Raw genomic sequence first — 26,674 nt, 5'->3', positions numbered from 1 at the left:
GTCTCCTGGTCTCAGAGGTGAGAGGAAGGGGCTGACACCTGTGTTGTAGGCATAAAGAACCTACAGTTATCTCGGACCTTCTCTGTGTGACCTGCAGCATGGCCTGGCTTCCTTTTCCTTGGAGTGAATGTAGAGCTCAGTCACTTCTGAAGGTCCCTGGAGCTCTGTTGGAGCTGCTCAGGGTCTTCTGTGCTGGACAGAGAAGTCACAGCAGGCTGGTGGCATGGGATGTATGAGCCGCTCAGGTATATGCTATTAACATTTGTTCTTTGCTCTTGCTTGCAGAGGAGCATGAAGGAGTACAGGGCACAGAGGGAGGAAGAGATACAGTAGCATTTAGGGATGGCAGTCTCCATGGACGTGTGTAAGGTCTGTGTGTTGAATTCCCTGTGCCAAGTATTTCTGGTTGTGTGTTTGTCCTGGGTTCAGCAGTGGCAGTCATTTTCTCTCCTTCTTAGTAGCTGGTGCAGTGCTGTGTTTTTTGCCTTTCAGCCTGGGAACAACGCTGATAACGCCGATGTGTTAAATAGAGCGTTATTTGTTTGCAGGCCAGAATCCCTCTGTGCTGGGCTGCATCCGCAGCATGTGAGCAGCAGTCAAGGGAGGGGATTCTCCCCCTCTGCTGTGCTCTGGGGAGACGCCCCTGCAGTCCTGATCCAGCTCTGGGGCAACACCACAAGAGGGATGTGGAGCTGCTGGAGTGAGTCCAGAGAAGGCCACGGAGATGCTGTGAGGGTTCTGGAGACAGGCTGAGAAACCTGGAGAGGGGCTTTTTACAAGGTAATGTAGGGACAGGACAAGGGGGAACGGCTTTAACCTGACTGAGTGGAGATTGCTGCTTAATGAGGAGCACCCAGGAGAAAGAAAGTCTCCTTTCAAACACCACCATGTTTTAGTAACATACAGAGGAATAAGAGGGAGCGTAAGAGAAACAGTGTTGTTTTTGCATAATTGGGGATGGGGCTTTGCAAGATTAAGGCTTTCCAATATTAAGATTTTTCAATACTGGGGCTGGGGCTGTTACTCAGGGAACAAAACAAAGGGTTTGAGATACCATAACTTAGAAAGACACACTCTGTGGTTAAAGACAGTATCATCTCTGGATGAAAGATACACTTTGTGGTTAAAAAGAATACTACCTTTGTACAGCCTATGACTAAGCAGGTGCAGGTTGGTTAAACATAAGTCGGCGTACCACAGGTCTGCCAGAGAGTTATGAAATCGAACCATAATAAGAGATAAATAAATGAGAGGAAGGGGCATACAAAATCAAGTAATGGGAGATGTAACCAGAGGTGGGACAGTTGGCATGTAGATTATATGCATCCGATAGTCTGTGAACCTTGGAGTACCCAACCAATGGGGAAACAAGGGAGGGAACTTGTGGACGGGATAGGAAATATAAATCTTTGTTCTGCCTTTGCTGTGCATGCCTACTTGCCAGGACACCTTTTTTTGCAATAACATTAATAAACAGCTGCTTCACTGCTGTGTCTACCCTGAGCTTTTAGAAGAAAAGTTTTTTTTTCTCACAGTTTCCTCCAGAGCCCAATGTCCCTACCCAGAACCACTTCACAGCTCTGCAGGGGACTAACAGAGGAACAACCTGTTCCCGCACCAATGAAGAGGAAAACTGCTAGTGCAGCCAAGAAACAGTGGTGGTGGATAGCAGTAGGAGATTCTGCTTTGAAAGGTAGAGGCACTGCATCAGGTTGTCCGAAGAAGTGGTAAAGGCTCTGTCCCTTTCAGATGAAGAGACCAGGGTTAGAAGGGACCTTAAAACTCATCCAGTTCCAAACCCAGCCACAGCCAGGGTCAAGCACACCAGGCACACCCAGGAGTTGCTGTGAGCAGACCTGCCCTTAGCACAGCTCACCTATGAGAAAGGGAGAGTGACCAAGATTTGCAAATCATCTATTCATAGATCCCAGACTGGTTTGGGTTGGGAGGCTCATCTAATTCCTACCCCCTGCCACGGGCAGGGACACCTTCCACTAGAGCAATTTTCTCACAGCACTGTCCAGACTGGCTAGGAGGGGAATTGCCTGCAAGTTTATAAGCAAAATAATTTAAAAAAAAATCCTTTTACTAAAGTGTCTGCACTGGGAGTTTTCAGTGTTCATCAGTTTTCTTCATTAACTTCGCTTGTCCTCCAACACAACGCAGCCAGCTCTGGGGCAGAGCACAGCAGCAGCGCTGCGGCATGGACACAGCCACATCTGCTCCTTTGGGTGGGTTGGGTTATGAAAAGGTACTGGTCTAGCTACTTGTCAGCCATTCTGCTTTCCTTGAAATGCATTAGTCTTTCCGAAATGTGATTTGTTTGTAAAACATTTGCATTTTGGTGAGATCAAAGCTAAAAAGACCCAACACCTGGAAAATGTTTTGCTTTATTTGCAAGGATGCTCCCCTTTTGTCCTCTCTTTGATTTTTCCCTTGGCAACAGGAAAAGGGGAATGAGGAAAAGAAAGAGAGAGAGGTAAAAGAGAGAAGGGAAAAACAACAGCAATAAAACCTTGGCAAGTAGAACTTTCTCATACAGGTTTTAAAGTTTTGGTGGGATATGCAAGCATGATTTTTTAGAAAAACATGCTGGGAAAGCACTTGGAAATTAATTAAATAATAAATTTGTGAACACTCTTTGCCATATTTTGGTTAGCTCTAGCAGCTCTTTTAGCTGAGACTGAACATCCTCTGTTGCCTTTTCCACTGCAGTTTGACCATGAGGATGAACAGCAGTGTCACCCTTACAAATGGATGAACATGGTGTCATGGTGCTGTGGCCAAGAGACATCAGGGTCCAGCTCTGCTACCCCTTTGGAGCTTGGCCTCGTTGGCAGCAGCAAAATGCCCCTTGCCCTTCAGAGCTGTGCTCTTTCAGGCAATCCCCCTCCCCAGAGCCAGTGGCTGAAGGAGCCTGTGGACTTTCCAGCAGCTGAATACCGCAGAAACTGAAGGCTGCATGCTTTTCTGGAAGGGCCAAGTTCCTGGATCCTCTCCCTTGCATCCTGTGTCAGGGAGAGAACTAGCTGCTGCCAGGTTCAGCAGAGGGCAGAAAAGGTGGGGGCTGGTTCCTTGGTTGCAGCCTCATTCGCATTTGAGCCTTCCCTTTCCTGGGTTTACACACTCTTCCCTGAAGGACAGCCCCTCTGGCCAGCAGCCGTGCCGTGCCCGGCTAGCAGGAGCTCACCTGCCCTGGGAAGGGGGAAGATGGAGCTGATAGAAAGCCACTAGCTTCCACCAAGGGTATCTGCTCCTCTAAGCCATGCGGTCCCATACGATCCCTTTCTTGTGCCATACATGGGTGGGGTGAGCATCATCCTTGGTTGGGGAGCCTGGGGAAGAAGTGAATCGGGGAGGACTTTTAGGGCTCCTTAAATCAGGTTTGTTACTTAAGCAGTGACAAACAGTGAAGCAAAGTTGCTGACCATCTCTCCCTACTATGAACAGGAGGAGATTCCACACAGTCAGTGGGTCTACCAGACATACATGGGGCCAGGATCTTATCCTGGCTCTCTGTGCAGGGACAAACTGTTCCAGTCACAGAGGGAGATGATAAGGGATGTTACCAAACCTTTATTTTGGCTTTTTCAGCTGGAAATTATCACTCATGGTCCCCTCCTCCTCCTCCTCATCCCACATTCATCTCAATGTGACCACATCTCAACCTTCCTTTCCTTTTCTAACACACCTCCCGACCTCACACTTCCAACCAAGACAGATGGCCAGAAGTCATTAACTTTTTCTGCAAGGAAATGGAAAATCATGTGAGGATCTGCATCCTTTTCCCTCTCCTCCAGAAGTGGCTCAGACCAGGGGATGGATCAGAATGGTACAGAGCCTGTGTTCAGAGCTAGTCCCAGGGGTCTAGTGAAATGCTGCAGCTCCTTTCAGGTGGGTTATCACATGAAGACAAAAATTTTTCAGGCCCAGCCAGGAAACAGCAATGCGAGAGTAATGGAGGAGTCCTGCCATTCTGGCACAGAGCCTTCTCCTCTCAGCCCTGCCAGAGGCATGGCTTTAGGAAGAGCTGTACTTATTACTCAAGCGGGAGCTGCTCCCATCCACCCCAAGCTCCTGCCCATTGGCTTTCCACTTCCCAACAGAGCCCTTGTCATCCGTTGGTGTGATGTTCAGAGTGGGTCTCTGGCACCAGCAGCACAGGCAGGACTGCAAGGAGACAAAAGTTGGGAGAGAGAGGTTTCAGGTCTGGGCTACACGGTAAAACAGGAGGAAATATTCCCTTACTGATGTTGGCAAGTCAACCTGCACAGTGCCAGGCTGGGGATCACAGCCTGCACTTCTGAACTTTGCCGTCCTGCAGATCTGCTGGGAGCAGGTTTTCCACAGTAGGGCTGGTGTGGTTTGGAAACAAAGACACCAAAATCTTGGGTACTTTTTGCAATTGTCTTTTCTTATCCTTGGGGGACAGAAAATACAGGTAATGCTGTAAATACAGCTCTTTTTGACACTGCATCTAGGAAATGATTCCCTTCCCATCCATTTCTATCCCTTCTCATCGCATCCCCTTCCTTTCTCAGGGCTCCACTACTCCTGAATCTGATCTCTCAGTAACTTGGGATCAATGTTTAAAGCACCCCCTGTCTCTGGTCTAATAGTCTGTGGGGATGTTTCTGATTCAGAATGAGAGGGACTTTTTTTGCTTGTCCTGCACTGGCAAAAGCATTCCCATCAGAGGGCAGCAAGCTCTGGCATACTGCAAGCTTCAAAGAGAGGCACTCAGCAAGGGGAAAAACTGGGAGAACTATGATCAGTACATGACCAAATGGGAGAACCCTGTGGGTTGGTTGCAGCTCCTTTCCACTCATCTCAGGAGCACAGAAGTCCACTGCAATGGGGGTGCCTCTGTCTGCACTGTGTCTAGTCCATGGGAACTTATGCCAATGTCTGGGAACGGTCACTGTAGGCAGGAGCTCTGGAGGGATCAATCCTACCTGGAAGCGGTTCTTGAATTTCCGGCTGACAAAGTAGAGAGCCACAGGGTTGATGCAGGAGTAGAGGGAGGCCATATTGATCCCAAAGTAATCCATCACAAGGAGGAAACTGAGGCCAGAAGAAATGCTTACAAGCTTAACCGTGGTCTTAATATTTTGTTCTATACCTTATATGGTTATTTGCCAAGCACCTGAGTTTGCAACATCCTGTAACAAGATGTATCTCTTGGTTATCTAACCTCCTTAAGCCAGTCAAACCGTCAAACAAAAGCACCCTTTGAAAAACAAAGTGATTGATTAGGAGCTATTATCTCCTTTGTTTCTCCTTCCCTTTCATCATTGTATTGACAGGAGCACTTGTGGTAATCATGGTCACAAAGGAAGGCTGTTTCACACGAAGTGCAATGGCGACAAGGACTCCTAAGTTCCTGACAGGAATCATTCCTGCGTGGGCTCTGCATGTTCTAGGGGTTGTTGGTGTTCTGTGTTCATTTCTACGATCTATTGTCTTCTGTACAAACACATTTGGAAGCAAATCCTTCCTTTCCTTTTAAAGGATGCACCGAGGCATCGGCATAAAATCAAAAGTAACTTGGTTTAAATAAATGCGTCATGGCTTTTCTAGAAGAACGTCCAGGAGTTGCCCAAGCTCAACAGAACAGAGGAAACACCAGTGGCAAAGAGGAAGCCTCACAGCAGCTCATTCTCCGAGCACAAACCCCTCTTTGCCACACGTGAGTGTGTCACAGACAGCTCTATGTCAGTAGGCTTCTCTCTACCCCCTGATAAAGCTTTGCAGGTTTACAGCACTGCCCTGTTCAAGCTTTTCCTTTATGGAGAAGGTTCTTTTCCAGAACACATACAAGGGATCCCACAAGCACACTCCACACAACTACAAGACTTAAAACACAAACAAAATCCTGACAAACAAGCATTAATAACACACGTGAACATACAGTACAGCAGTACTCATATCATATCGTCAATACCAACATCGTTACCGTGATAATCCACAAAATTAGGTCAAATACCAGCAAGTCACAGACAGAGTTCCAGACAAATACTAACAGCAAAATCCTTACCGTGATAATTTGCAAAACGTGGTCAAACACTGATGAGACACAAACAGATCCAGATGTAAACCAATTGCACTAGTCTGGTTCTAGCTGATTCTTGTGAAAAATTTACCTAAGGTACTTTCCACTGCTGTTGTTACAGAGCCACCAAGCTTAACGTTACTTAGAAGTGAATTTACTTATTTACAAAGGATTATATTTCATTTTGTACATGCTTATTTCAGTTTACCACTTCTTTGGGCAACCTGTGACAGTGCCTCTGCCTTTCAAAGCAGAATCTCCTTCTGCTATCCCCCGCCCCTCTTTCTTGGCTGTACTAGCAGTTATGCTCCTGACTGGTGCTGCAATTGGTTGCTCCTCCCTTGTGGTGCCTTTTGCCTCGTTAGCCCCTGCAGAGCTGTGAAGTGGTTCTGGGTGGGGACGTGTGGTCTGCAGGAAACCCCTTGCTCTGTATTTTTTTGCTTCCTCCTCTTCCTGTGTATTTTTCTGGCACCAAGTCACCAAACCCCTGGATTAACGTCCTCTTTCCTTTCTGTGTGTGCTAGGGGAGATGCCTGTGGTCCCTGCACAGCTTGGGCTTGGAGCCAGCAGCCCAGCTCTCCCTCAGCTTTCCTAATGTCTCTCGTCTGTCAACAAGACCGGTCGCTACTGGTGTCCCCCAGGGCTCGGTATTGTGGCAAGCGTAGCATAACTTCTTCATTAGAATCATAGAATCACAGAACCAGATCATCGATGATCTAGATGAGAGGGTCAAGTGCCCTCTCAGTAAGTTTGCGCACAACACCAAGTTGAGTGGGAGTGTTGATGTGCCGTAGGGCAGGCAGCTCTGCAGAGGGATATGGACAGGCTGGATCAATGGGCCGTGGCCAGTGGTATGAGGTTCAACAAGGCAAAGTCCTGGGTCCTGAATTTGGCTGGGAGCATCCTGGCCTGTATCAGCACCGGTGTGGCTAGCAGGACTAGAGCAATGATTGCCCCCCTGGACTGGGCCGCCCCTCAAGCCCTGTGTCTGGAGAAGAGAAGGCTCAAAAGGGACCTTATTGTTCTCTACAGCTACCTGAGAGGAGGCTGGAGCCAGGAGGTGCCTGGTCTCCTCTCCCAAGGAGCAAGGACTAAACCAAGAAGAAATGGCCCCAAGCTGCACAAGGGGAGGTTTTGACTGGAGATTAGGAGATCACTTCAGGTGTAGTCAGGCATTGGAACAGGCTGTTTGGGGCAGTGCTGGAGTCACCATTCCTGGAAATGTACACATGCTGTGTAGATGAGGCCCTCAGTGCCATGGGTCAGTGGTGGCCTTGGCAGTGCTGGGGAACATTTGGCCTTGATGATCTGAAAGGTCTTTTCCAACCTGGTTGACTCTATGACTGCCTGCAGCAGCCCTGCTGTGCCCAGTGGCCATTGACACAATGGCACCAACATCACAAAGCCTCGCTGGTCACTGTGGAGATGCCCGTCACCAGCTGGGACTCGGTGGAAAGAGTCAGGGGCATGGGCATCTCCCTGGCAACTGCCAGGGCTTTGTGGTGTAGGGAGGGTTCCTCATGGCCAGAGGCCATTGTGATGGGGGGTGACACGTTGGTGACCGTGGGGTACATAAGGAGCGAGAGCCCTGGAGTACCTCAGTCCAGAGGAGCGGCCTCCCTCAGGAGGCAGCAATCCCCTGGAAGCCCACGGCAGTTCAGCGTCCAGGACGTGGAAGATGCCCGTGGGTAAAGAGGCAAACGCCCGTTCCCAGCCCGCTGAGGGCAGGCCAAGCAAGCAGAGAAGGCGCCAGGTGAGGACCAGGGCAGGAGGGAGAGGCCGGTGGTGGGACGGGGCTGCTCGGAGCTGCCTCGGTGACAGGGCCAGGCTTGCTCGCACTGCACGGGCCCCTGTGCCAAGGCAGCCGCCTCCATCACACACCTTTTCCTCCTCCTCCTGCCCGCAGGTGGCTCACAGGCAGCCTGAGGAAGCGCCGCAGGGCAGCCCGAGACAGGCATCGTCCCACCATGGGATCACGCTGCCACGGGTGCCCTACCTGGAGAGGTTTCAGCCTGTCGTCACCCAGCAGGCACAGGTAGGGAGCCGCAGGGAGATGGGGCCAAACGTCTTCCCGACCCCGGGAGATGCTGACGGGCGGGCGGGAGGTGCAGGAGGGAGCAATCTGAGCCCCGCATGCTGAGCCCCACAGCCTGCCCGGGCATGCCGGGGGTGCTCTGGGCAGTGGGCGTGGGCTGCGGGCGGCCAGCCCTCTCCCCAGCCGGCTCTGAGCCCTGCCCTGGGGCTGGCAGGGGAGCCCAACTGCCTGAGCTCAGCCAGCTGGGATGTGGGCACAAGGGACACTGTCACACAGCCTCTCTGCTCCGCTTCTTTTGCAGATGGGCAGCCTGGGGCACCGAGTGGTGCTGCCCAGCCTCAGCGGCTTGAGACAGGAGCAGATGCTCCAGCTGCCACCATTGGTCACAATGGCACCGCGGCCGCCACCTCGCTCAGAGAGAGCAGTCGGCAGCTGCCGCAGGCTGTCACCTGTAACACCAGCAGCCTCTGCAGCTTCTGGCAGGGTGAGGAACTCGGCCGTTGGCAGCACAAGCAGCAACCAACAGCAGCTTCTCAAAACTGCTGCCCAGCTCCACCGTGTCCCCAGTTACGGCAGCAGAGGTGCACGGCCAGAGACCTGTCAGCCTGCCCTGCACAGGTCCAAAGCCTCTGCTCCCACAGGTGAGAGCTCAGGCAGCATGAGCACAGTGCTGCAGAGGTGCAGCACCGGGAGCCAGCGACGTCACCAGCAGCCAGTGGCACGGCAGGAGCCAGCACAAAGCAGGGCTGCAGGGACACAAGCAAGAACAGACACTGTCCGTGCAGCCAGCAGCAGCAAGGGCCCAGCCACTCAGCCCATACTCAGAAGCACTAGGCGAGCTGCAGAGCACCTGCCAGCAATTCCAGCAGAACATATCACTACGTGTATCAACACCGAGATGCCCAGTGTGCACTACAGGCCTGTTGCACAGCGCTTGCCCTCTCTGCCCAGCAAGATCAAGCCTTTGGAGCTGCCAAAGAGGAGCTGCCTGGTCAGAGCTCCTGAGAAAGAGGAGCACCAAGCACGTCTCACTCCCATGCCACCGGCGTGGGCTTCTAATAATGCTGTCGGGAAGGAAGCAGCACCGCAGAGACAGAGACATGGGCCTGCCCTGCAGAACACCAAAGTCCTGGATGCAGTTGTGCAGGTCACAACAACATCTGAAAAGATGAAGCCGCTGCACCTGCCTGTGGCTATGGTCCAGAGAACCAACAAGAAGCAGGTAGAACAGCAAGAGATAAGCCAGAAATTGCATGTGGAGATGGCAGAGTTGTCACATGCAGCACTTAAGGACAATGAGTTTGCTGTGGCTGCAGAGACTCGGGGAGAGGCAGCTGGAGACCTGCAGAGTGTGTCTCCTGTCCTGGCCGGTGCCACAGACACTGAGCTGGCAGCTCCTTCTCTGGCTGGAGCTGCTGAGGAAGAGCAGCACCCTGCACCTCTCACTTCTGTGGAACACGAGCCGGAGGAGGCACCGGCACCACCTTCCTATGGCTTTGATAAGGAGGAGGTAGAAGAAGAGAAGCGCAGAAAGTCGTTGGCCCTGCTCAGCCCCACTGCCTTGGAGTTGGTTATGCAGGAAACAGCCAGGTGCTTTGTGGTGGACGTTGTGCACAAAGCCGTGGCTGCCATCCGGGCAAGAGCTGAGCAGGAAAAGGAGCAGGAGGATGTGGCCCAAAGACATGTGGATGTGTCAATGGCACCAGTGATGCCAGTAACACTCGAGAACATCGAGACTCCTATGGCTGTAGAGCCTCAGGCAGAGCCCAGCTCAGCCCCTTTCGCCCCTGCAGCAGATGAGGCTGGAGAGGACGCGGTGTTGCCCATGTCTGCCAACCAAAAAGTAGCCAGGAGAGCCATTATACCTCCGAGAGAAGACAAGCAGGAAGATGCAGCTGCATTGACAGAGATCCCTGGGGCAGACGGTCAGAAACCCCACCTTGCCGCAGGGACAGATGTACAGACAACATCTGTAGCACAAGAGCAGGAGGAGGCACCGGCACCACCTTCCTATGGCTTTGATAAGGAGGAGGTAGAAGAAGAGGAGCGCAGAAAGTCATTGGCCCTGCTCAGCCCCACTGCCTTGGAGTTAGTTATGCAGGAAACAGCCAGGGGCTTTGTGATGGACGTTGTGCACAAGGCTGTGGCTGCCATCCGGGCAAGAGCTGAGCAGGAAAAGGAGCAGGAGGATGTGGCCCAAAGCCACGTGGATGTGTCAGTGGCACCAGTGACACCAGTAACACTTGAGGACATCGAGACTCCTATGGCTGTGGAGCCTCAGGCAGAGCCCAGCTCAGCCCCTTTCACCAAAGCTGCAGATGAGGCTGGAGAAGTCATGGTTTCTCCCGTGCCTGGAGATTATCAACAGGAGGCCGGCAGAGCTGTTGTCTCCCCAGCACAACATGAGGAGGAAGTTCTGGCTGCAGTGACGATGATCCCTGGGGCAGAGTCTGGGATATCTTACCTTGCGCCTGGAGCAGATGATGAAGGAGAAGCAGCAGCTTCACCTTTGAGTCAGGGCTCGCAGCCCCAGGTGAGTGACACCCCTGTGACCGGCATTGGGGATCCCAAGGTGCTGGAGGCAACCCCAGATCCCAAAGGGCGTGTGTCAGGGGCATTGCTCGTGTTCCCTGTGCGTTCCAGCTGACATTCCCTCCTTCCCCTGCCTGTGTTCTTGCTCTCCCATCCGGCACCCCTCCTCTGGAGGAAAGGCACTGAAGGAGAGCAGCCCGTGAGGGACCTCCCCAGTGAGCAGCCACCAGCAGCAACCCCAGAGCCCAGGTGACGGCCAATGCACCACCCAGGCCTGGCGCTGGACACAGGTCTGCAGGGGAGAAAGCAGCCCACGGCACAGCACCCACACAGCTACCTGCAGCCCGGAGAGAGACACATCTAGGGAGAGCTGTCATCTCCTGATGTTCTGCTGTATGTTTACAGGAGGAGTCAGCGGCCTTCCCTGAGGAGAACGATGAGGAGGCCAAGCAGGAACTGGACTGTGTTAGTGACAAAGAGCTGTCCCAAGGGGAAGCCCTCACCATGTACAACATCTGCGTCAGCCCTTTGGTGCCAGAGCTCTTCCAGGACGCCCGAGCAGGCATCCATCTGGAATCCAGCATCCGCAGCAATGTGGGCATAAATGCGACATCAGAGGCAGCTGGAGACCTGCAGAGTGTGTCTCCTGTCCTGGCCGGTGCCACAGACACCGAGCTGGCAGCTCCTCCTCTGGCTGGAGCTGCTGAGGAAGAGCAGCACCCTGCACCTCTCACTTCTGTGGAACAAGAGCAGGAGGAGGCACCAGCACCACCTTCCCATGGCTTGGACAAGGAGGATGTAGAAGAAGAGGAGCGCAGAAAGTGGTTGGCCCTGCTCAGCCCCACTGCCTTGGAGTTGGTTATGCAGGAAACAGCCAGGTGCTTTGTGGTGGACGTTGTGCACAAGGCTGTGGCTGCCATCCAGGCAAGAGCTGAGCAGGAGAAGGAGCAGGAGGATGTGGCCCAAAGTGAAACCGAGGCACGGAGAAAGCCATCTGCCCTGCTCAGCCCTAAAGCCTGTAAGATGATACAAACAAAAAGAGACAGGAACTTCGTGAGAGGCGTCCTGCACAAGCCTTTGTCTGTTACCTGCGAAATGGACGAGCAGCCAACACCAGCACAGGCCCAGAGAGAGGCACCAACACAGGCCAGGAGCCTCGGCACAGATAGACAGGGACCAGGACAGGCCTTTACACAAGGACTAGTACCACCACACGCCCAGAGACAGGCCCCACAAAGGGTCTCAGTTATCGACAGAGCTCTGCAGGTTGTATTCAGGCGCAAAGTGAGGAAAGCACCTGAAGAGCATCTAGGAGAGGCCAGCAGAACCTTTGCCTCACCGCGATTCTACAGGGATGAACAGGCAGTGCCTGCAGCAGCTCAGGACACCGAGGAGCAGCCAAGTACATCATTTATTCCAGTGGCACCCAGGCCAGGCTGGTGGCACCGGTTGCGCCAGTCTGCGAATGCCAGGGCCTCCCCTACCTGGGAGACAATTGAAAGCCAACAGGGGAAAACCCCCATGAAAACGCAAAAGTGGCAGCTGCAATCACGACGTAACCTGCCACCCGTTGATGCCCATTCCACCACCTATGCTTGGGGAACCGCCAACCCAAAAGAAGGATTGCATGACACCAGAGATAAACACGTCCGAGAGCAACAACTATCCTTCTTCAGAAGGGCACTGAAGCCTCTGCGCAGGGCTTTCCACAGATCCTGCATCAGCCCGCAAGAGGAGGGATAATGCCCCACTGTCAGCTCCAGGCCCGAGGGAGCTGCGCTGAGAACGTCGTGCTGCAGCCTGCGCTCGCTGTGGACACTTCTTGAGCCAATAAACCAGATCCCTTTCTCCCCAGTTCTTGCCTCTGTCTGCTCCAGCTTTTCCCTTGTGTCAGTAGCAGAGAAAGCTGCGGAGCGACCTCTTTCCTTGCAGCAATTCCCAGCTGCTGAGCTTGCAGTCCTGCTGGCTCTTGGCAGCATATGTTGGCCGAGTAGGAAAAGCTCATCCTGATGGGATGAAACAGTGTGTGATGCAGTGGCTCCCACATCAGCTGGCTTTTGAAGCCCGGTGCCTGCTGCAGCCCGGTGACTGGAGTGACAGGGGTGTAGAAGGGATGGGAGGAATAAGGAGCAAGGCTTAGGATTGCTAAGGCCAGAGATAAGGGATGAGAGATTGTGATTCTCCTGCTCCTCCTGCACACGCAAGCTCTGGAGCAATGCAGGGAGAAGCTGGCGATGTTTCCAGAAGCAGAACTGTAAATGGACAGCAGAGGGGTGACTCCACTCAATCCCCCCGGTCCCCATCCTACAGCTTCTGACCAACTGAGCAGGGGGGCTCTTGCAGCTGCCCTGAGCCATGACCTCGTGTCCCCAGTAAAATAAGTAAAGCTGATGAAGGAGTTTGAATTTCAAAGTAAAACAAGTAAAGCTGATGGAGTTTGAATTTCAAACTCACCTCCCAACACTGCTGTTGCTGTAACTTACCTGTCACAGCTTTGGTGGTGCTTGCTTTCTTGCTCCTATAGGGCCCCTTCTCTGCCCAGATGTCTATGATATATTGCATGCCTGGGTCCAGATCCCATAAGGTGACTATGTCATTTTCACTCCCCACCTCTATTTTCTTTGTGTCTCCATCAAATGAGGTATATATCACCATGTACCTGTCTATGGGAGCCTCAACTTTATACCATGAGACAGTGGCCATATCTTCTGTCACTTGCTCAGCTGCCACATTGGTTGGGCTATCAACTGCTGAGAAGATTTCAAGGTGCAGGATTAGGAATCTCCAGCTAAACAAAGTGAAAGACTGAGCTAGGGCTAGGTTTATTGTTTAATAAAGTGTAGACAAGCTTAAAGCAGACCTGCCTGCAGGTCCTGCATGAAGGAGCAGACAACTGTGCACCTTATGTGCGAGATCTTGACAGATCTGTCCCCAAACCCTGTAGAAACATCACTATCATTAAAAAAACTTTCTACGTACCAGTCCTACCACTCACTGAGGAGGGTTTCCCCTCTGTATTGTTTTTCATGGGTATGACAGTGACCTCATACTCAGTGCCAGGTTTCAGGCCTACAAAGAGCAAAAGGGAAAGTTACCAACGGATAGGGAAGACAGTATCTTTTTCTTAAAGAAAGCTATTTTGTTTAGTCTATTCCAGTTCTAGGTTTGTAGCAGAGAGGAACTTAAAGTTTAGATTTCTACCTAACTTGCATTTGTCTTGATATGCCTTGATAGCACTTTTGGTCTGGGCTTGCCTGGAGAGCATACACTGACTGCAGCAAATGGAGATTTCCATATAACATTGTGTTACCAGCTCTGAAACAGAATATGCTTTATTCCTAACAAGGACAGAATTAAAGCTGAATTAATATGCCTTGAAGCTTCCTGTCCACAGGGCAGAGAATCTTTCTACCTCTGAAGACACTCGTCAATTATGGGATAGGGGAAACCTGATAGATCTCACCCTGGCCTATGGCAGGCACAAGGTGAAGGAAAACTGGCCATCCACATGTGAGAGAAGCATCATCTCAGGACTATGGTCTGACCATCAATCACTCCTGTAATTTCTTCCTGCTCCTGCCTAGTTTGGAATACCCACAAGTACTCACCAGTCATGATGTGTCTGGTCTTAGGGTCATTGCTTTTGGGCACCATGACCTGCTTCTCGTCCATCTCAACCAGGGATCTGAACTTCAGCTTGTAATAATCCACATCTGTTGGTGGGTTCTCCCACTCCACTTCTAGGGAGTGCTCCATTTCTTCTGTTATCCAGATGGCACTGAGTGCAGATAGAACTGGGAAGAACAGCAGAGGGTTGAGGAAGCAGCATCAGCACAAAAAGGTAAATATAAGATAGGAAGTTGATAAACAGTCCTCCCTGCCCAGTCACCTGCTTCTGAGACCCAAGACATTTTCCTGAGCCAAACTGAAGTCTTAAGCAAGTGCAGCACAATAATTGTTTGAACAGTCTCAGTTTTATCCACGGTAGCACTCCAACTCAAGTGTTTTCTGGCTCTCAGCTCCCACTTGTGCTAGAAGCAAGAAAAATGTCAAAATATTCAAATTTTCTACAGTTTCTTCTAAGTCCAGACAGACTGCATAATGCCATCTGCTTACACAGTGGCATTTCACTTCTCCAGAGACTGCTTCAAATATGCAATCTTTCCACACTTGATCTTCTGACCTCAGTAGCACCAGGCTTATGCAGTCCTAGGAAGAGACTATCAGTAAAAACTCACTGCTGCAGACATGTTTGGCAAATTATTATCTAGGAATGACATTCTGTCCACTTTAAAGCCCCTTCTGCATCCGGTTAAACAGTGTGTTATTCTTAATAACATCCTGGCTTTATCTTGCACACTTCTATTCCTTCTTCTTACAGCAGGAAACATTACAGATTCCCTGTGATTCAGGGAAGTCAACGCAAGTAGGATTTGAATAAGATAAAGCAAAATTTGCAATGCATTCAGCCCTAATGATACATATCTGGGAACAGAATGAACAGAATTTATTTTTTTGCAGGAAAAAATAATAATAATAAAAAAAACAATGACAGAAAACTGCATCTGAAGCTGGGAAGAAAAAGTGCTCCCAGGTGCTCAAACAGGATATTGTAAACCTGCAAAGCCAAACAATTCACTTGTTTGAATCTAAAGATGTACAGCTTCTGACTGAAAAATACTGCCTGCTCCTACCTGTGCTTGCTTCTAGATACTTGGGCTCACTGGCAAACCCCTTCTTCACATGATGAAGTGTGATATTGTACATGGTGCCAGGCCGGAGACCCACAATCTCACAGATGAACTGTTCTTTGGGCATGTGGACTTGTTTCACCAATGTCTCATACCCCACTGGATAATAGCTGATGAGGTAATTATCTACATCAGTCACTGGATCCCAGCTGACAGCCAGAGCCTTCTCTGTGGAGTTCAGTAGCTGCAGGTTCTGAGGAGCAAGCACTAGAAGAGAAACAAAGGAAAACATTGCAATAAGGTTGATGTCTTGTCAACATGGTGAAGCGAGTTAGTTTTTCAAACCTATTTTGAATACAAAGAGAATGCAGAACTAGAAGCCCCAGTCTGAAGTCATCTTGGATTTGTCCATTTCTGGTCAAAAGCTTATCATTAAGTACAAATGAATACTAAAGCCAGTAACAAATACAGTAATTTTCTGGATGACTTTCTCCAACTTCTAAAGCCACACTGGCATGAGGAAAACATTCTCATGAAGCTGTCCTTTCCAGTGTCTCTAGGAAGAAAAAGACAAGCCAAAACCTTCTTTTCTTATTACTCAGTTATTTGAAAAATATCAATTGGTCCCCAAAACTGAGGACCAGTTTTTCCGTGGTAGAGGCACAAAACTGAGCTTTTCTACTAATGGAAACTTACACCCTGGTGGAGACCTGGGCTAATCCACTGCACATAATAGATTTCAGGACACCAGTAGTGCCTTAGGCATTTTGCCACAAGACAGACAGCTCATCATTGTCTTGAAAGCAACCCTTGAAAACATTCAATGTAAAACATCTATCAGAAAGTTTACCTGATTTTAATTACAAGTAAGCAAATAATAAATTGATCAAGCCATATATGAGCTGTATTTCATTAGCAAGGTATCAACAGCAAAGAACAGACGGCAAGTGCCTTTAGTGCTTGTAAAAAGGAATGTGTCAGCAACATTAGGTCAGATAATATCAGGAATTCTTCTAACTTGAAAGGCAGCATTCATTCCCTTGTGTAATTCACAGCTTTCACTGAATTCTACCCTTGATATGCATATGCCATTGCTTTTGATAAAACTCTGCACAAAATGCAAGAATGCTCATCCTGCCTTTTCTTGTGATACAGAAGCTAGATTTGAATAGTCCATATTTGCAATAACATAAAAAAGAATCTAAACACATATGATGTGGTTTATCCCTTGTCTAAGCATAGTTCAGAAGAGGATTCTATCTGCCTCTCTGGAAAGACAAGGTGAAAGAAACCACTATCATCTTCTTAGGGCAATGCCTAGGAAGGTTTGTTTCCAAGCAGGACATTTTGACAGTGGGTTCTTGCAAAGGCAGTGACTTTCTAGCCCAGGAGAATCGGCTTTTGCAATGTGTTTGTTCTGCCCTAAGCTGCCCCAGAGCCATCTTCTCCAGCAGCATGACAACCCCAAGCACTTCAGGATTTGATAAAAACATGCCTGGTCAGGGTCAGGAGCAGGGGTGTGAATGGGAAGGAGGCAACTGCCTGGCCTTGGTAATCCTCAAAAACCTCGTGCTCTTGCTCTCCAGCAGCAGAGGACATCCCAGCCTGAAGAGAAAGGGTTCATCAGAGGCACAGCACCAATTGCTCAGGTGAATTAGGAGGACAGGTGGCTGTGGGCCGTGCCAGGGTCCGTCTTGTGTTCTGCTCACTCTCATTAACCTCTGTCCATCAGGCAGCTTCTGCAGCAGAAGCAGGCTGAGGTCCTAATGGCTGAAGCAAGCAGGAAATGAGCAGCACATTTAGAGATCCAGTGCTGGGCTGAGAGCTCAGGTGAGGGCTTGTGGGGAACCCTGGGTCCCCTGGGAACACCAGTGTCCCTCTTTATTTTCTTTTCCGATTTTTTGATTACAGCATCATTACAAAGACTTCCTGGTTAAACTAATACTGTGCCAAGATACCAAAGAACTTTAAGATATTCATCTTCAGATATCCCAGTGTTATTTTGGAGTGCCAGTAGACAAAGCCCCAAAAGAACATAGGCTAATACCCTGTTTTCATGCAGACTTCATGTTTGGATGACGAATTTGAGCTAGCAATATTTTAAGTAACAGACAAGTCTCTAAGCAGAAAGATCAAGCCTGAGAGATGAGGGAAGACCCAGAGCAAAAAAGACCTGAAAGCAAGGTCACTATAAGCCCTTACTGAGCACTACCTTGTGCTCAGGGTGTGTGTCTGTTGCTTATTTCTCCTTCATGAGGAGCTGTGCAAGATTAGACCAAGCAGTGAAGGCAAGGTGGCTTTCAGGGTAAAAGGCTGAATGCTGAAACCTGGAGTATCAACCTGTGGTTGTATGATGATTATAGGTTTTTCAGAGTTAAGTGGAAATTGCTGGACACACATCTCAAGGTCAGCTCACTCAGGTCTTCTCAGGCAAATCCTACTGCTTTGTAGCAAAGCAGGATAAGGGAGAATTTTCCAAAGATCTCACTTCACAAGGAGATTATTTAAAGGATTTATGCATCCTTTGCTCACAGGTTTCATCACATCAACTACCTTATCAGCAAGGAGTGCCCACTGCAGCAAACATGATTTTACCTTCTATTGTCTCATTTTGTATGTCAACAAACAGAATCTGTCTCCTTCTTTAATTATAAGCTCCATACAGTTTTGTTTTTCCCTTCAGCTGCTACACACATGCTTGTGCAGCACTGTCCTTAACTGCCTTTTCACCTTTCCCCAGTTCAACAATGTTTCCAGGCAGTTCTTGACAACAAGGATCAATCACCAATGCCTAGCCTAGCAGGAACTCGGAGAAGAACGTTCTGACCCCACACTTACCTACTATAGCATTAACCAAATAATTATAAGTTAGAAAAGAAAACTCAGCTTTAAAGAATGAAGGGAGAAATAGCTCACAGGTATGTCTTACCCTGGGAGCAGTCAAGGCCAAAGAAGCCATCATGGCAGTAGCACTCTCCTGTGTCACAGAACCCATTGCCAGTGCAGTCCCCAGGACATCGTTTCTCACTGCAGTCCTCCCCGATGAACTCCTCATAGCACTGGCAGACCCCTTTGGCTGTGTCGCAGGTCCCATTACTGCTGCAGTTCTCAGGGCAGAGCTGATGCTTGCAGTCCTCACCGAAGTGAAGCTCATCACAGATACACTTCCCACCATCACAGCGCCCATGACCGCTGCAGTGGCTGGGGCAGGAAGGATGGGAGCAGTCACTGCCCTCCCAGCCCTCTGCACACTTACAGCTGCACGTCTCATAGAGGAACATCCCATGGCCACTGCAATGCGACAAATCTGGCCAGAGCAGCACCCAGATGCACAACAGCGAGCATGACACACAGATGAGAGAAAATAAACAAGTAAAATTAGGAATATAGCAATGCAAAGGTAGTGAAAAGGTGTGCTCAAGGTCATTAAAGGGAAAGCATAAATATCACTGGAAAATACGGGCGGAAAAATACTTGAAGACATCACCATCTCCATCTCCCCCAGGTCCAAAGAGGGACCAGCTCCACTCTTGCCTTTCCCAACACATTTCTCCATAGCTGGCAGGAATGCAGATTCCATGACTGCCCCAAAGAGACAATTAGAAAGGTTTTCACAACCTCTAACCTGAATATTCCTAGATGTAATTTGAGCTCACTATTTCTCACCACAGTTATAAAAATTGAGAGCACATTATTCTCACCTGTTATACACCTGTATTTTTCATGTAAGCAAAGCCTTAGCACTTCTCCCTGTCTCCATTCCCAAAAAAACATTAGTTTGTTAAATCTTTTCCTAGAGGACATGTAGTATAAAACTTTGATCACGAGTAGAGCCTGTGGCCACCACAAAACATAAAAACTCTGCTCTTCTTTCAGTCAGTTACCAAGGAGAAAATGGACAAATTCTCAACTGCAAAATTGTGAAGGCAAAAGTAAGAAAGGAGAAGACAGCACCAAGAAGTACCTCCTTCATCTTCCACCCTCCTGTCCTCCAGGAATTTGTGCACTGAATCCTCCCACCTCTGCAAAAGTCAAGAATTTTTTCCATTCTGCTTTTCCCCTGCCCTGGTTTCATAAGTTGTATATTTTGGGACCTTCAGATCTTTCACATCACAGAAACCAGAGCACCTTCCAATATGTAGGACTAGGACATTTCACTCACAGAGAACCCCCAATAACCATGACAAATGGGTTCCAGTCCCCTGATCTCTGCAGTAAATAGGCTGTACCTGGGAAGTAAGAACAGATACTGGAACTCTTACTTACCTCTGCTTCCCCCACAGCACTTCTCAGGGCTGCAAACTTCTCTCAGCTCTGCCACTTCTTTCTCAAGCTTCTCTAGCTTTTCAAGCAGACCTTTAATGTGGGTCAGTGTTTCACAGTCCCCTTTGGGTGCGTGCACATGGATACTGTGCCTAAAGGTTATATTCTGCTCGTCATTTTCCTCAGCCTCTCCAGAATCTAGCTGCACCCCACTGTTGTCTTCATGCTCGAATGGATCTGCCTCCACCTTAATCTGGGAGGATGTGGGCAGGTCAATTTTGTAGGAGTGCCTGAATGATATTCTTTGACCATTGCTGGTGCAGTTGTGAGATGCAGGATGTTGAACAGCTGATGTCTGAAGAGCACAGCACAGCAATACCCCCACTGGAACGACAAACCAGCTCTGGAAATCCATCTGGCAGATTTTCAGAGGGAGCACTGACTCCTCAAACAGCACAGGTGCTTCAAGAAGAAAAGAAATTAAGCTGTGTGGTTATAAAGCTGGCTTTCATGATTTCTCTTTTAAAAAAAGAACAAAAAAAACCCACAACCAAACAAAAAAAAACCCCAACCAAACAAACAAAACAAACAAAAAAAAACCCCTCAACAACAAACAACCCAAACCACAATTATTTGTTTTGCCCTAACTCAGTACTAGGTTGGTAGAGCACCTGCCCTGAACACTGGATTCACTTGAAGGATTAAATTAGTTTTGCTTTGACTCCGTTATCTGATTTGTTATCTCAGCATTGGGAAGGTTGATTTAGAAGTTACTGGAGCAAATCTGTTTACACATGGAGTGATAGGATGTTGCAAACCCATCTGTTTCCCATTTTTCTGTGTCAAAAACATTTCTTCTTTCCTACCCTGCATAAATAAATACATAGGAAGGGCATGGTTTGGGGCTGATTAAGTCTCAAAACTAAGCTTTAAAAATAAATACATTTTAATGGTTTTTAAAATGGTCAAATCTGACGTCCAAAAATTTAAACTTAAAGTCTTCAGATACGGTCTTCCTCAGGAACAGAACTGTTACGTTAACCAAGTGAGACTTTTTCACTTAAGAAACTAACACCTTGGAGGTAAGAATAACAAGAAGGAAGAAACTGAATAAACATGGGTAGAAGGATAAAATGTAAAGTTAGAAACATAAATATATTAGTTGGCTTGCCTTATTCATTGTTACAAGCTGAATTTTGGCACTAATGGTAGATGTCAATCTGTACAGGAGGTGATACATACTTGATTGAATACTTAGATTTTCATATCACACAATGCAAATACAAAATGTCACCATATGTGACTAAGAAGTCATGTTATTCATTGCACTAGAAGAAAAAACATTATTTAATTGCTAAATTAGGTAATGTGATAACTAGAAAGCATTTGGCCAGTAAGTATCCATAGTAACAGCACATCTGAACTCAGATAATAGTGTTGCCCCAGATAATACTCTATAAAGTAGGAGGACTCCATTCCTAAAGAGTCATACTAAGTTTTCAGCTCTGCTATTTCCATTATCATCACATTTCTGAAAGCCATCCTGAGTTACAATAAAAATTAACTGTTCCTGTGAAACATCCTTACATTTCCTAAATGTCTGCCAAAACTTTGGAAATATCCCTACCATTATATTCATGCCCTACAGCATGCTCAGAAACATGAGGCTTTGGTTGCTAAAACCCATCACCATTGGAAATACATATTAGACCTGCTTATACCTATATTGCAAGTCATTTTGGTTTATCTCTCTTCAAGCAAATCACCACTGAAATCGACAAAAATGGGGTATAGATTTCAAGATTCAGTTTATAATTCTTGTTGTATTTATCTAAGGGAGTTATCTTTGCTGCTTATTCCCAAATAGCAGTTTGGTTGGGTTTCCACCCCCCTCCATTCAGCACTTACCTACCTTTAACTAACAGTAAAAGAAAGGAGGGGAGGAAGTATGCTGCTTTGTAGAGGCAGGGCTTCTTCCCTGTCTCTGTCTGAAAATTTGCAAATACCTGTTTGTGACCTAAGATGCATTTTTCCACCCTGACCCAGATGCTGTTCCGTTTCCCAAGACTTCTTTCTTTCAAAGACACACAGAAACTGATTATATATTTCTTTTTCTGCTGTGTAGACTTCTGAAACAAATGAAGATGTAAGAGATTGCTTCAAAGCTGTGAACAAATTCAATGTCTAAATTCTACAGATCCTCACCAGTCCACTGCAGGAAACCCCAAAAGCTTTGTGTTGTGGGATTTCTTTCCAAACCCCTGGAGATGACTCCCCCAGAACCACTCCTACTGCCCCAGACAGGCACATGTACAAAATCCCTTCACTCAGCATCAAGTGCTGAAGAGCATTCTGGGTTGTAACATGATGTCCTTACTAATTAGAGCTCCATGGGAACCACAAATTGATCTCAGATTTTCCTGGGCTTAGAGCTCATTCAGGAGGGAAAACCCCTGAATATAAGCATTTCTGTTAAGCATAATGAAAGAGGAGAGCTTTTTTGGCTTTTTCATCATGTAATAAAGACATTTTCCCCTGCTGTTAAAAAGGGTGTGATTAACTGATTCTTCATGGAGAGCATCATGTCATATGTATGACTGGCAATAACAGCAGATTAAGGGAAAGGACTAACCTGGGAAAGAATGCCAAACAGCCAGATCTACTAGGCACAGAATATTCTTCTATGGAAAAGGACAGGAGAAGCCCTGCTCACATCTTTCTAACCTTTGCAAAGGAAAGCACAGGATGATCGAAGCTGAAGAGAACCTATTGTATTCATATGAAATACTCTAATGATCTACCTCCAAGTCTTTTTCCATCCTACAGGTCAATGCTTGAAGGCCTGGGGTATAGGCCTTTGCAGTATTATCTTCTGCTAGCACCCAGTCAGCCACAGGAGATGCATGTCTGGAAGCTGCTTCAATCAAGGCAAGAGCTGATGAAGGCATGAATGTAGACAGTCTGCAGGGTGACACCCAGGCAGCATGAGATAGGGTTGGGGAGAGAAAGGGAAACTTGTAGTTACAGGAGAAGGAAATGCAGGTCTAGAACAGCTCCAGGGTTGCAGAAAAGGAAGAGAGAAAGAATTATAAGATCAAAGATTGAGAAATCAGGCAGAGTAGATGATGTACATATCCAAGCAGCAAGAGTTATGCAGCACAACATTAGAAGCAACACACACTGAAGTTGCAGAAAAATAGCCTGGAAAAAAAGGATATGCAGTGAAAGGAGCCGTGGGGTGAGACCTGAGCTTTGTAAGCACTAAAGGAGAATACAATGTGTGATTTTTTGAGCACAGCTTTTTGCACACTAGGGCTAGAACAGAAGCTGCCAAATTGTTGAAGAGCCATGAGAGCTGACAGTTTCCTAATTGCCAAGTTAGAAAATTGGCACATTTAATCAGGGGAGGTTTTTGAGGAATACAAAAGAAACAACAAGTATTAGAAGATAATGACAAAATCTTCAGCAAGTTCACAGAAGTGCTGCCAATATCCAAACAGCCATCACTTACTTCAGTAGGTCCCAAGAAAAGCCGCAACAGACCTGTCTGAACAACACTAGGAAGGTATCATTTAAGGTCAGGAGGTACAAGCATTATCAGTGATTGATATCCCTCATGTGCTCTGCCCTCAAATAGATGTCAAGTATAGAATGCCATACTGTTGAAAGTATGGAGATGCCAACATGGGAGCAGGGGAGTGCGCAGCAGCAGCCTGTGAAGAAGCAAATGCGCATGCAGAGGCACATGGCAAAGTTGCGTTCTTGGATACAGAAGCAGACATAACAGAACAGAAATGGATAAACCAGCTCATCTTTGGGTGAGTTAGAACACAGTCATGATCCTTGCCTCTCGCAATGCTTTTAGCAATAAAGAATGACAAGTCAGTAACACCAAATGAGCAGAATTCATTCATTGGGGGCTACTATTTTTCATGGCAGTCTGATAAAAATGAAGGGAGGGCCAGAATATGCACAAAATGATGATACTACTGTTCACTAACTACTACTACTACTGCGGCTAATGGGCTAAGAAGTCTAGCACATTTTCCTTCTGCTTTACACATTTTTTTCTCAGTGAAGCATTCAGCTGAGACAAGCTATTAATTTTACAGACTTTCCATAAGTATAATTTAGTTTATCCAGTAGGATTATTTGTCTCTATTTTCTGTGGTGAAAATATTTTACTGTTCCAAACCTCAGATGCTTTAGAAAGCTCTGCATCAGGTTTCCTTTCTTCTAATACTGGTCATAGAAGTAATTCAGTGCAACCGCTTTAATAAGCCAGCCAGCATTCTGCTTTCAATATTATGTAATCTTCACAGAATGAAAGGCTGTAATTAAGGCAACCAATAACTGCCAACAGAAAAAAAAGCACCCATTAATTTAGCAAGGTTGTTTCTTTCACAACTATCTACATTTTTTAATTCTAGACTGAATGAATGTTACCTAATTGAAATAAATAAAAGAAAAGCAGAAGTACAGTCAGCCAGGTAGGTGCTGTGCTTCTAGAGTTATCCTTATGTTTACCCTTTCTTTCACACTAATTCTTCTGCAGTGTCTGATGCACAAAATGTATTAACTGCTCACACATGAATGAGGATGCTTCCAAAACCCTACGTGCTCATTAGAAAGTGCAGAGGAACTTAACAGTATTTGCACATTTGCTTGTTACTATATATATGCATTTTGTAAAAAATGATGCAGCTAAATCATTACCTTCCACTCTAAGTTACTTTGGCTTTCCTGAAACAAATCTTTTTTCTGTTGCCTGCACAGCTCAAAAATTTCGTAACTCCTGCATTTGGTCAATTTAGTTATCCAATGATGAAATTTTTATTGTAAATAATATAATCAATAAAGTACTTCTATTGTGTAAATATTATGCATGGTAAAGAACTTCTACTGTTTTCCACCACTGAGCCTGTGAAAAGATGTACTAGAAAGAATAGGAAAAGCTTTCGGATAAGAAAATATCAACCAATTGTCAAGACCGTTTGTTGCAATTACACGTGATCAAATTTCAGTATAATCTCATAATAAAAGAAAGGGCTTTTAAAACAGCTACTGTCACACAGAAATCTGACCCTAAAATAGAATGTACTGGGACAGACATTCTACAATAATTGTAAGTTATATCCTAGCTTTATTAAAGCCAAAAGCAAAACTCTGATTTACTTTATCAGATATGAGGTTGGAGAACTTAAATCCTTTGAAATGGAGTGACATTAAATACATGTTGCAATAGTAACACATGCCTGTAATACAGGATTATTGATGTTTATGTAAGGCTTTCACAGCCTTGGAGGGCATCTGCTATAGGAAGTCAAAAGAAAAACAGGCTGGGTTTTTCATTCAGAGCAAGCAACAGGAATCTCATAAGAAATAAAAATACTTTTACCTTTCAAATACTTTCATCTGCTGATTCCGAGCCCTTCTGGTGCAGCCACCACTTGCAAAGGTAATTTGAACAAGCTGGAAGGTTACCAAGTCCTCTCCTCTTCCCACTCCAGCTAGAAACCAACAGCACTCCCTGCAGTGAATTTAAGTCCCCATTGACCAGAGGAAAGGAACCAATAGAGGCCTTGGGGTGTTTCCCTCCCACAAACCACCCAAGGAGCATGCTGGCCCTGGGAGCAATTGCCCTAGTCAGTATCAGTCTTTCACAGTAGCGTGAAGAATCATCTTCTATTTGTTTTATGCTCTGTTTCTCCTTAAAAGCTAGAAAGCTGTTCCAGCCCCGCAAACCTGGCTACAAACATCACAGAATTATCACTGAGGCCCACATATTGACAAGCACATTTGTAGTACTGATGATGTAAAATTCAGCTGGCACAACTCAGAAAGTTAAAATAAAACACCTTAAAAACCAGCTTAAAACCACAATACTGCACTTACCTAGGCAATACTTACAAAAAAAAAAACAACACCAAAAACACAAAAAAACCCAAACAAACAAAAAACCCCAAACAAAATCAAAACAAAACTAACCTTGAGAACTTAAAGCAAATTACATTTTGTAGGCTTTGTTAAAGTATCTGCATGATTTTATTTTAACCACATGCATTATTGAGCTCAATTTTCAGCTAACAAACCCTTTCATATTCTTCTCATCTGCTTTCCTTTACTGCAACCTCAGCTGTGCTAAGGGAGCTGAAGATGGCAGCAGCCTAAGAGCTATCATCATGCCTCATTAGCCTTTGCCAATCTCAGTCACTGCAACAGGGGGGTGAAGTTGAACAGAGTGTACTTACAGTGCTGAACACGGTAAATACCACTAACTCACACTGGGGTTCCAAGCTTTCTCACTTAGTTTGCATTTTGTAAAGCTGTAGGTACCACTCTGTCCTAAGCAACCCCGTTACAGAAAGGGAAAGGCAGTGCTGCAACACAACACAACTGGTCTCACCTCCACAGCTGGGAAAGTGCTGATGACACAGGTGATGCTGCTGAGCAAGGCAGAGTCTCAACCCTGGCTGAAGAAATAGTTTTCCCTCCCATACTCTTTAGTTCCTCACTCAGCTGGACCACCTAACAAACACAGGGAGACCAAGGGGAAGTGGAACAAAATATCATAGGAAAAAAATGCACACTCTTACATGAAAATTACCTTTGATCATATCTGGCTGTTTTATTTGCCCTGCTAATATCCTACAGATTGCTGGAAATTGAAATTCTCTCCCTGCAAACACCAGAAACCTTCCAAGCCAGCCATACATCAACACACAATATCACCAGGAAGCATGGCCACAAACAGCCTGAGTTTTGAACTGGATGCTCACAGAAGGATTGCAGCCCACAGACTGAGATTTGCCTGTTGCTGCAGTTTCTCTCATGCGAGTTTAAGAGCAGTCTTTCAACATCTCAGAGTACAAAGGGAGCACAGAGACATGGGAAACAAGGCCAGTGACAAGCATCTCACCTCTCTGGGGTTCATGAGACTCATTTAAAGCAAGGAAAACTGAATGTACCTATCCCTCTATACCTGCTTAATACTCTGTATAACAGGTATAAGTAGTTTCAGCCTGGCACACCCACAGGACAAAACCCATCAGGACAGCTAACACCTGGGTTGGCAAGGCAGCCAGAAACTGAAGAGGCTGT

General features: G+C 47.0%; 1 protein-coding gene across 1 annotated transcript in view; it reads right to left on the bottom strand.

Moving 5' to 3' along the window:
• The window catches only part of TNN (tenascin N), a 34,119-nt gene extending 14,131 nt beyond the window's left edge, over positions 1–19,988 (bottom strand). The window contains 6 exon segments of the mRNA XM_005150191.3: positions 13,103–13,369; positions 13,599–13,688; positions 14,228–14,413; positions 15,314–15,577; positions 18,240–18,617; positions 19,577–19,988. Coding sequence (XP_005150248.2) covers positions 13,103–13,369; positions 13,599–13,688; positions 14,228–14,413; positions 15,314–15,577; positions 18,240–18,617; positions 19,577–19,988 — 1,597 coding nt within the window.
• Between the last annotated feature and the right edge of the window lie 6,686 nt (positions 19,989–26,674).

Source organism: Melopsittacus undulatus, chromosome 6 (assembly GCF_012275295.1).
Source record: "Melopsittacus undulatus isolate bMelUnd1 chromosome 6, bMelUnd1.mat.Z, whole genome shotgun sequence".
NCBI lineage: Eukaryota > Metazoa > Chordata > Aves > Psittaciformes > Psittaculidae > Melopsittacus > Melopsittacus undulatus.
Note: the sequence above shows the minus strand (reverse complement) of the source record. Positions and strands in the feature narration are given on the sequence as shown.